This window comes from Pseudonaja textilis, chromosome 1 (genome assembly GCF_049901715.1).
Source record: "Pseudonaja textilis isolate UNSWEBS1 chromosome 1, rPseTex1.2, whole genome shotgun sequence".
NCBI classification, from domain to species: domain Eukaryota; kingdom Metazoa; phylum Chordata; class Lepidosauria; order Squamata; family Elapidae; genus Pseudonaja; species Pseudonaja textilis.
The window spans coordinates 303,657,364-303,669,221 of record NC_141990.1 but is presented as its reverse complement, the minus strand read 5'-3'; the positions used below and the strand labels follow the sequence as shown (position 1 = coordinate 303,669,221).

Here is an 11,858-nt window from a genome sequence, read left to right as displayed (position 1 = left end):
AACATTATATGCAATAAATTTTTGTGTTATTCTTCCTTTTAAAGATTCCCATTACATTTACTATTTATTACCGAAAGGCAGAGGCTCCTGAGCATTTTCAGTCGGAAGGAAATAAATTCAGGATCAATATGCTTAGTTCATATGGTATATGCTAAAGTGTAAAGTTTGGTTTACTCTGTTAAACTTTCTTAAACATAATTGATTTTGTACCATTCTGCTTGATCCCAACCAATTGTGATTTAGTAAGTGAACTAGTTCAACGAATCCTTCAAGGTGCAGACCCAATAATATTTCCGTATAAGTCAAAAATAGGTTTTTAGTAACTAGTGGAATTAGTGAAGTACCGTGAGAAACGTCACTTTGCTCTAACTAAACATGAAAAGACGCATCCTGGGAAAGACGCAAACGACGAAGCATCTTCCTTCCCTAATCCTGACTGCTGGTCTAGGCGAAGAAGCATCATGCCAGGCGCCAGAAGCCACGATCTTCTCCCGTCTTGGCGGCTCGAGTGTGAGCCTGGAGACAACAGGATGGCACCGGCCTGCTTCCTGCCGATACGCCGAGGGCCGGCCGATTGCCCCATGGTCCCTAGGAAAGGGCAGAGAAAACAGCGATGGGCCGCGTCGTGCCTCTGCATTGGCCACGACCGCACCAGCCGCAGCAAGCAGGGCCAGGCGCCGCTTGCTGGCCGCCAGCCTGGGGGAGGGGTCCGGCTCAGTGCGGTCGCGGCAAAGCCCTGAGTTTCTTCTGCAGTAAGAGAGCAGCGGCAGCAGGCGCGGCCGGGGGCGGAAGTCCTTTGTTGCTGCAGCAGAGGAGGCGGCGGCCGCGCCGGCAGAACAGCCGAGGCCCTTCTCCTCTGCTGCAGCGGCCCTCCAAGACCTCCTCAGCGGTTAGGCCGCAGGTAAGAGGGGGACGCGAGGCTCGCCAGCGCAAGGAACGGGGTAGGCCCCGGGAGGCGATCTCTGTTGCGCGGCAACGGGAATCCGAGGGCTGGGCGCTGCGACTGCTCCAGGCCTCGGGAGGCCGAACGGAGGAGTGGCGGGAAGGCTCCCCGACGGGAGCGGAGCGGCGTGGTCGATAGTTGGAAGGGAGGAAAATGGCTGAGGATATGCCTCTGCTTTCGCCCGCCTTTGGGAAAGCGAGGCGCCGGAGAATTTTTTCTTGTTGTCGGCCCTCTGTTGCGCGCCGAGCACCAGAGGGAAAGGCGGCGCCAGCTCGTCCGTTCGCCCGGCCTTGTGGTGGGGCTTTCCAGCGGAAGCCACTCCTAGCTGCGATTCAGGGCTGCTGTTGCTTCTCCTCCCCTGATTATTGCACCATGTGGCTGGCGCCTCGTACCGCCATCGGCTTTCTTGCCGGAGAAGCGCGAAGCGGGGCGCACGTTTTCTTTACACCGCCCAGCGCTGAGGAAAGTTGTACTTGGGGTCGGGAAGAGGAGTGGAGCCTTGCAGCACGTGGAAGCGTTGCTGTCGCCGCTTGCTTGACTGCAACGCTGCCATTTGTAAAACCCTACACTTGGTCAGGTTTCCCAGCAGTTAATGCACTTCGTTGGTGTTTATACAGTAATAGATAAATCAGCAAAAATCGGAAGAACGCTGCCTGGCACGCCAGTCTCTCACGGTATCTCAAACCGGTGTCTAAGAATTATGTATAACTTCATGGGTAACATAGATAGCAGCGGGTTAAACTTTTATGTTCTTCGTATTGAGTACTTTTTCTCTATTTAGATATATTTTGAAACTGCTTTAGTTTTTTTTTTGTCTTTGAATTTAAATGAAATCTTGGCATCATTTCATGGTGAATATCCCTCATTCCCAGCTGTTGGATCTTCAATACTGGACGAAGTTTTTCTCTGGAAATGAAAATTAGAAACGTTTCAATCGTTTCTATCTTCAAAAACTGAGGAGATGAAGAAAGACATCATGCTAACATTTTGACATGATTGCCCTATGTATACACATTTACTCCAGTACAGAGTTCAAATGTAGAGGAATGTAATTATAGCCTTGAAGGGAGTCTGCAACAGCTCAGTTCTGAAAGTGAGGAGGCAGTGATACATATTTTAAAATGTATCCCTTTGCACAGTATTTGAATTTTTATGAAAATCTAACCATTTCAGATAGAAAATACTTGGTTATATGATAACCATCAAACATGGCTAGGAAGAAAACGTAACAGATTAATACTTATATCTAAGAAAACAGCACTGGCAAATCCAATAAAGGATTTAAGATTACGGTATACAATGTCTATAAACAATGGGCTAGAAAAATAAATACTGTACAGATGTCTATTTTAGAAATCAGAAGTAAAAATTAATCAAAATGAATATATTAATATTAATGTAATTCAAAAACAGATTATCACAGCTTTCTCAGAAATTCTTTTTAATCCAAAGATAATTTAAACAAGGTCAAAATCATTGGATAAATAGATTGAGGATGCTGAGCTAACTTGAAAGAATATTAAAGAATATTTAATTTCTCAGTTAGATCATTTGACTTCTAGTTGGTATGTGTAGTTTTGTAAGTTACTCAAGTCTGAGAAATCTTTCAAGTGCCAAGATAGCTCAATAAACCATCCTGAGTTGTCACAATTAAGTAACTGCCAATATTCTGACCAGATCTCTTTTTTAAAAAAAATAATTATTTCTTGCATGAATTTTTGGAGGGGAGGATGAAGGAGATGAGGAAAGGCATCACCAAACCACATTGCTGATAAAGAAGTAGCACAAAGAACGCTCATTTCTCTGCATTATTTCTTAGAGGGAGAATTTATTTTTCTTTGTGACTTCCTTACCACATATATAGCATGTATGTGTATGACTTTGTCCAGTTCTCTACTGAATTCTTGGCAAACTATAGTCTATGTTGTCACCAGAAGTATATGAACTCAAACTGCTGTTGCTGCTTAAGCAGCTGATGCAGAAGGGGAAATAGGAAAGATGGGGATTTTTGTGGAAATACACTATTTCAGACAGTTTCCTTGCAATTAATTTAAAACTTTGTATGTATGCATTAACAGAAGCCTCAGATAAGATATCACAGCTCTTCCCCACCCATGCTTAAAAGGATGTTGACAGACTGGAAGAAGTGCAGAAGAGACCTACAAAGATGATAGCTAAGTTTAGAGAGCAGATCAGATGAGACAGAGCCGCAGGAACAGAGTAGATTGCTTGCTCAGAATATTTTATTAAGTGATTCATTGGATCCTACCAGGTCTCTCTGCAGGACAAATTATCTCTTGTCCACTGTGCAAGTTTAGGGAGATACAAATTTCCTTCTATGAAAAACATTGTCTTGTGTAAATTAATGTGCTGTGGGATAGACAAGCAGTTCAAGCTGAAATGCTGCAGTAAATAGCTAAGGGCCAATAAGGATATGATGATGAATCTGTAATTGTAGCCACCATGGTTTATTGCAGAGCAAAGGCAGACATAGAGGCAAGTGGAATTGGAGTTAGGCAGTGGCATTGAAGGTAGGATGTTTGAAACTTTACTCCTGGTAGTAATATTTTCAACATCAAAATGCATATTTCTCTCTTTTCTGCTCTGCTATTAGACTTGTTGGAGGGAAAAGATAGGCACCATATAACTGATTTATTTATATCAGTTGTCTCCTTTCTCATTGCCAGTGATTTCTTTAAAATTGTTGGAAAATCTGATCATAGGTTTTTCGTATTCATCTTGAAGATTATGAAGTCAGTGGTGCTTTACTTTAACCAACCTGATTCTGGACTCCCATGATACTTGAAGTCAGCTTTTTCCAAATGGGATATCCTCTAAATATGTGAAACTCTTCCAAGAATTCATTTACCAATATAGCCATTGCTGAGAATTTTGGTAGTTGAAATTCAGACACCTGGGGAACAAATAAGCTGAGGAAGGCTGCCCTATAGCTTTAAATATAATGATAATAACATCAGATGTTTAGAAAGACACATTGCTTTTTCTTTTATTAAGTTATATATGACTTGTGAAAATGTCTCACTGTACCTCAGTGTATTATAAATATCTAACATGGACTGTTAAATACCTTGAATTAATACCATGTTATTTATCAAGTTCTTCCCCAGTCCCATTTTGTAACAAGCCAGTTCTCTATCACTGTTAGAAACTGGTGTGTTATCACTATTTAGTCATGCCTTCTTTTGGCCACGAGCTTGGCTTTTTTGGAGATTATGAAGGCATTGCGTTATGTGGCTCGGGCAGAGCCTCTGCCACATATTGCAATCACTATAAGGAATTTCTTGAATGCTTTGCCAATAGTAGAGCAAAGGAAATTTAAAAGTCAGTAAAGGGTATCCTTAGCAAAGAAGAAATGTTCCAGTTCTTATTCTGACTGAGGGCATCCCTTGAGCTGTATACTACTCTACTTTTCTTTTCATCCACTAATAAAATTAATTTCCCCCACTTTTTAGGGCAAATTATAATTAGTATCACATGTATATTGAATGTACTAAATCATAGGTACAACTGTACCTTTTTTGTGGCTTTCCAATATTGTCACCAATTTATAATGGCACATTATATCTTTAAGCATAATGTGTAAACAGGTGTATTGAAACATCAGTAGACATATATATATATATATATATATCCCTAAACCTTTAAAACCCCAATATTCTAAAAGTAAGAACAAATAAAAAGCAAAATAAAAACCCCAACCTTAAAATGCCTGCTTGTTCACTTCTTATGACATCATTATTATCCATTATAACTCAGCCATATTCTCTGCAACCCCCAATTCTGTCATTAAAAACAATGCAACTCAGTTGCAGAAATTACAGTATATTACACCACATACTCTCTGTGTGTGAGAGATAATGTACATAAACACACAAACATTTGAGTTTTGGAGAGGGGATGCATACGCACACAGAAACACACATTTATTATATGAATTGTCCAGCTAAGCATACAAAGTCTGCTCTAAGGACGTTATCGGGGTTATATAACACTAATTATAAATAACTCTGAAGAGAAGGGATAGAGAAGTCAATTATGGTAAGAGAGAGGGGAAAGAAGGTGGGGAAAAAGCTGAGGAGATTGGAAAAACAAACAAAAGTTTTTTTCTTGTGCTTAGAGATTGCAAGACCTGATATGCACTGACCCAAGTAAAGAATTTATTATTGCCTATTGAAACATCTCCATTTTGGACTCCTAGAAATATTTTAGCTACAATTACTATCAACCTCAGTCAGCATGATTTGAATTCCAATCTTAAATATAAACTTACGTTAGGGAAAGCTGGTTTAGTTAGAGCCAGCAGGGCATCAGTGTATATCGTTTGAGCAAATCTCAAAATTGAGAAATTAAAGAACCATTTCAGTAGACTGCTCAGTTGAACATCACTAACATTGCTCTAAGGCAGGGGTGTCAAACTCAAGAGGGTGGATCCAGCTTGCGGGGTGCTTAGATCTGTCCCACGGGGCTGTCCTGGAAATAACGAAGGACCAACCTATGGTGCCTCTGCCAGAAAAAACGGAGCTCACAAGGGCTGCATGCGGCCCTTTCGAGCTCTCTTTTAGCTAGCAGAAGGTTGCAGGAGGCCGTTACAGCCGAAAATGGAGCTTCTGAGGGCTGTGCAACTACCCAAGCTCTTTTTTCGCCATCAGAGGGTTGCAAGAAGCTGTCATAGCCGAAAATGGAGCTCAGAAGCTTGTTTTTGCAGGCAGAGCGCTCGGGCCACCACAGGTACTCCCGACACAAGTGACATCATGCTGGCCACACACACACACACACACATTACACACTCCTCAAGATCAAACATAACCCTGATGTGGCCCTCAATTAAATCAAGTTTGACACCCCTGCTCTAAAGGGAAAGGTTTTACAAGGTGATGAGTTGCAGGTCCCAGTGCCGGGATGAATCAGCTGACGACCTGCACCCAGACAGACTGTCTGGGTGGGCTCCTCTTGATGGCAAAGATGACAGACACAAAGGTTTCTTTTGGTGAGAGGAAAAGAGCCCAGAGCAAACTTTGCCCCTCTCTTTTATTGTGCAGCAAGCAGGGGGGTGGGTTTAGGTTACATGAGGTTAGACAGGAACAGGAAACACTGCCATATATGGTTAATCCTTATGCTATAGCTGACTCAGGATTTTGTACAGGAACAGGAAACATTGCCATATATGGTTAATCCTAAGTGACTCAGGTTTTACACGTAGCTGTTCCTATAGTGTCACCCTATATATGTATTGTATGTGTATTGGGTTGTCTGTGTACGTGACTTCCTACTGATGTGTCATATCGCAACAACAAGGTTTTTTTGCTTATTTTTAAATAATATGTTTGTTTATAGCAGTTTGTTTATAATTATAAACCGTTTTGGAAGAATTTTTTAACGATTTAATACAGAGGTACCATCTGTCACATTTTTATGACCTTTTGCAAAGCTGGAATGGGAGTGGTGTCTTTCTGTTCCTTGATCTCTCAGTGGCTTTTGACCATGGTATCCTTTCAGACTAGCTGCAAGATTTGGAGATTATTTTGGGAGGAGGGAGGAGGATTCGTTGTTTTACAGTGGTTCTCTTTTCTTCATGGCCCATTGTAGTTGATGGTGATGGGGTATGGGTAGGGGAATGGGGAAAGATTGCTCCTCAGTCTTTCCAGGATGTGGTGCCTCAGTGTTTGATGTTCTCCAACTATGTAAAATTTGCATAAGACTGCTAGATGAGTTCATCTGTTGGTTTGAGATTCAGTATCATTCATATGCTACTCATTGACCTTGAGATACGTTGTGCAAGTCTTGTATGATTAAACTGACTCCAACTTAATCTTACTGAGTCAGAGTATGGGTTTTAAGGCCCCACAGGGAATTCTGGGAATTTTCCATTTTTAGTTTGGATGAAGTTATACTTTTCCATGCAAGACTGGTGCTCAGTCTTGCATGGAAGACTGGATTCTCAGCTCCTGCTTCAGGAGCAGATGGCAGCTGTGGCCAAAATGTCTTATATACATTTGTGCCCTTTCTATGATCAGGAGCCCTTGGCCTTCTTAATTTTGTAATTAATACAGCATAATTTATTCTGCATATATATCTTTGGAAATGAGAACTGTCTATATATTTAACTTAAATTTGAATCTAAACTTTGTTAGAATAGATCTGAAGGCTTTCTGGTAAAGTGCAGTATCAGTTTCTTCTTCTAGATAAGTCTCTTATCTCTCTGCTTGTTGCCTAATCTTCCTTGGCATCCCTCCCCCATGCCTATGAAAGTGTAGATACTAAAGGAAAAAAACAACAGAGAAAGGAATACAATTGAAAATATTTGAGACCCTGAGTACATATTTCTAGTTTTCTGAAATCTCTTCCAGTTTTCTTAATCAGTCTCTCAGGATATTCTCAAGAAACAAAATGTGCACTTATGCATAGTAACTTTTTATATGCTGTCAATATAATGTGAAGTCCCAATAAAGGAGAATATTTGAAGCTCAGGGTTGAAATGAAAGGTCCCTGATGCTCTCTGAGCTTGGTTGTTTTCTGGCAGATGTTTCATTACCCAAAGTAGTTAACATCATAATGTAAAGTATAATGTGTATCTAGATTCTACATTAACATAGTAGGATTGCAATCTTATTTAATTCTTAATGATCTTCCCTTGAATGAGAAGGCAAAGGATTCTTCCAAGCCATAATCCTAAAGGTCTTCTAGACTGAAGTTTAAAATGGAGGATCCTTTTGTTTGTCATCTCTGGCAATGTGGTAAATAGTTAGGGTCATATGATGTATGATGGAATCTGATTGTGTCTGTTCTCTAAACATAGCTAAAACTTGTCCTTTTCTCCCTTTCTATTAATACAGGTTGTGATTCAAGCACAAGATGGCAAGGACTAGCCATAGCAATTATGTCCTTCAACAACTGAACAACCAAAGAGAATGGGGATTTCTTTGCGATTGCTGTATCGCAATTGATGATATCTACTTCCAGGCTCATAAGGCAGTCTTGGCTGCTTGCAGTTCTTATTTTAGGATGTTTTTCATGAGCCAGCAGCAAAGCACAGCACAGTTGAACCTCAGCAACATGAAGATTACAGCTGAGTGCTTTGATCTCATTTTACAGTTTATGTATTTAGGGAAAATCATGACAGCCCCGGCTAACTTCGAGCAATTTAAAGTAGCCATGAATTCCTTACAGCTCTACAATGTTCCAGAATGTCTGGAAGATATACAAGATACAAACTCCTCTGGTTTACAGTGTTCTTCTTCTGCTTCCAGTACTCAAAATAGCAAAATGATTTTTGGTGTTCGGATGTATGAAGATACCCTGGCTAAAAACAGGAGCGAAGCAAACAAGTGGAGTGCAGAGCCACCAAGTTCTACTGTGAGTACTTCCCAGAGCAGAGAGGTTGATGATGAAGCTTTACAATTAAACAGTTTCTCTGAGCAACCTTTAGAGAGTTGCAAAAGGACCACTGTGTCAAAACTCTCAGGTGCCAAAGACAGAGGGTCCAACTCACGGCGCTTTGGAAGAAGTTTTACCTGTGATGGTTGTGGCTTCAGTTTCAGCTGTGAGAGGTTGTTAGATGAGCATATCACGTCATGCACTAATAGACATTCTTACCAGAACTCCAGATATTTGGGGCCTGAGAAGGACAGCAGTGAAAGGGACTCTACTTCTAAAATGCCAGTTTCCCAATTGGAGAAATATCAAGCAAGTGCAAACCAATCTGCTGAGAGTTCTTCATCCACAACATCAAATACAACAAGTGGAAAAAGCAGGAGTGCCTCATCAGAGCCATTAAATGAAGAGCGAAGTAGAGCCACAGAAAGGAAAAGGATTATCGTCAAAATGGAACCAGATGATAACCCTACAGATGACCTGAAGGAGTTTAATATTGTTAAAGTAACAAATGGCAATGATTCCACTGATAACGAAGAGCTAGATGATGATGAGCCTGTTTATAGATACTATATTGAGGAAGATATCAGTGAAAATAGAAGTGTTAGAAAGGCTCTTTTAAAACCCCACATGCTTATTGATGAGCAGGCTAGGAAATACATTAAAAGTACCAGAGTCCTTGCAAATAAAGTCAGTGCAAATAAAGTCAAGGAAGTGACGGAAAATGCATCTTGTGAACTGTGTGGCCTGACAATCACAGAAGAAGATTTGTCTTCTCATTACTTATCCAAACATATAGAAAATATATGTGCCTGTGGAAAATGTGGCCAAATATTAGTAAAAGGACGGCAGTTACAGGATCATGCACAGACTTGTGGAGAGCCACAAGACTTAACCACCAATGGTTTGAGGAACATGGAGGAGAAAATTGACTTGGAAGAGAGTCCTGAAGAACAATCTGAAAACCAAGAAATAATGTATGTAGACATGTTAGATGAGTTTGGAGACAGCCATTTTCAGATGAACACGCTCCCCAAAAAACAACTTTACAGAGATTCAGCATGCCCTTTCCGATGTCCTAACTGTGGATTACGTTTTGAAACAGAGAATTTAGTAGTTGAACATATGTCCAGTTGTTTGGAACAAGATCTGTTTAAGAATGCAATTATGGAAGAGAACGAAAGGGATCACCGACGCAAGCATTTCTGTACTCTTTGTGGGAAAGGGTTTTATCAGCGTTGTCATTTGCGAGAGCATTATACTGTGCACACCAAGGAAAAACAATTTGTTTGTCAGACATGTGGGAAGCAGTTTTTAAGAGAACGTCAGCTTCGCCTTCACAATGACATGCATAAAGGCATGGCCAGGTATATCTGCTCCATTTGTGACCAAGGGAACTTCCGAAAACATGATCATGTCCGACATATGATATCCCATCTGTCACCTGGAGAGACAATTTGTCAAGTCTGTTTCCAGATTTTTCCAAATAATGAACAACTTGAACAGCACATGGATGTTCATCTGTACACATGTGGGGTTTGTGGAGCCAAATTTAATCTGAGAAAAGATATGCGATCTCATTATAATGCTAAGCATTTGAAACGAACATGACCACGTAATGCTTGTTTGACAAGACTTAGAACAAAAGTAAATACACCAAAGCAAAGCAAACAGTAGTGCATAAAAAATTGATCAGCCGGTTTTTAAATGTCTGTTTTTATCTTCATTATAGGGTTTTAAACTACAGTACATAGCATAAAAAGTACCTAATGTTTCATTATTGCATTTTTATTTTTGTCTCTGTTAACTTTTTGTTGGTTTTTTTCTGCCAGAGTATTCAAGCTATTATTTTTAAACCGTCAAAGTTTTAAAAGCACGTTGTAGTATTACCCTAGTCACTAGCTTCTATTAAACAGCTTCTCAGTTCCATCAACATAAGATGCCTGCTTTTATATTTCTATGTGCGTTTTATTTTTTCCTTTTTTTTGTGAACAATTTAAATTACATAGTTTTTAAAATATGCAAGGATAGTCTTAAATGCCAAGAAATAATTACTGGATACTATCTACAACAGAACTCACCATATTTAGTTATATAGACATTCATGGACATACTGAGTTGCAGGAAGTTTTTTTGCTTCTGTTATAAGAATATAAGGTTATCTTTGATATCCTGTTATTTGCATTTCATGTACCCAACATAATGAGTGTATTTTTTTACTTCTGCAACTATATCTTGAGATGAAATGAGGACTGCACATGAGTTCCATATTTCAGAATCATTTTACATATTTGTATTTCCTGTATAATTTTACACTGTTGTAATCTGCTCTAAAGATGTGTTGCAGCTGAAAGGATCTGAAGTTTCCATAAATGTGCTCATAACATACTTATAAAATATCTGGAATATAATCTAAACCAGAGGTAAGGAAACTTTTGCCTTCCAAATATTTTATGGTGGGTCACAAGTGAATTTGAAATCAAAAGTAGGTATACATCAATTCAGTTTAATGGGTAAATGTGCAACTTGGAATCATGTTTATCCTCGTGTAAATACATTTTTTTAAAAAAATATGTTTTCTTTTTTTCTACTTGGCTTTTCCTGGTAGTCTAGACAGCAATCCGTTTTATTCCTAAGAAACAGAATATCTTTCTAATTGACAAGGACTATTCTGAGGTGCTAGATTAATGTGTACCTTCTCCATGAAGCTTGTATTTGTCCTACCAGCAATCTTGAATCAACTTTTTGGAGACTTGGAATAGATATGAGGAAAGACAGTACAAAGAAAAGCAGTCAACAGTCTGAAAAGAAATGGGATGCTTGTGTCAAGGAGGTCTCTTATCTGTATAACTTTTAGGGGCTTTCCTATTTCTTCAACCCTTTCCAATTCTGGAAACTCTGGAATTCTAATTTTGGAAATTGGAAGTTGGTTTGAACCAGCTAAATATGAGCCAACCAGCTAAATATGAGCCAGCAGTGTGCAGCAGAAGCCAAAAAAGCTAATGCAATCCTAAATTGTATTAACAGGGATACAATCAAGATCAAGGGAAGTACTAATACCAATCTATAAAGCCTTAATAAGACCACATCTAGAGTACTGCCTCCAGTTTTGGTCACCACGTTATAAAAAAGATGTTGAGATTCTAGAAAAAGTACAGAGAAGAGCAACCAGGATGATTAGATTATGACTGGAGGCTAAAACATACAATGAACATTTGCAGGAACTGGGCTTGGCTAGTCTAGTAAAGAGAAGGACCAGGGGAGACATGATAGCAGTCTTCCAATATTTGAGGGGCTGCCACAGAGAGGAAGGGGTCAAGCTATTTTCTAAAGCTCCTGTAGGCCAGACAAGGAATAATGGATGGAAACTGAACAAGGAGAGATTTTACCTGGAAATAAAGAGAAACTTTCTGACAGAACAATTAACCAATGGAACAGCTTGACCTCGGAAGTTGTGGAAGTGCCATCACTTGAGACTTTCAAGGAGAGATTGGACTGCCATTTATCAGAAATGGTGTAGGGT

General features: G+C 39.8%; 1 protein-coding gene across 1 annotated transcript; it reads left to right on the top strand.

Annotated features, from left to right (window-relative positions):
* Positions 1–439: 439 nt before the first annotated feature.
* On the top strand, positions 440–10,870 carry ZBTB1 (zinc finger and BTB domain containing 1). Its single transcript, XM_026698608.2, has 2 exons — positions 440–901; positions 7,798–10,870. Exon 2 carries the CDS (start codon positions 7,817–7,819, stop codon positions 9,944–9,946), a length of 2,130 nt encoding a protein of 709 aa, XP_026554393.1. The 5' UTR covers positions 440–901; positions 7,798–7,816; the 3' UTR covers positions 9,947–10,870.
* Positions 10,871–11,858: the final 988 nt, after the last annotated feature.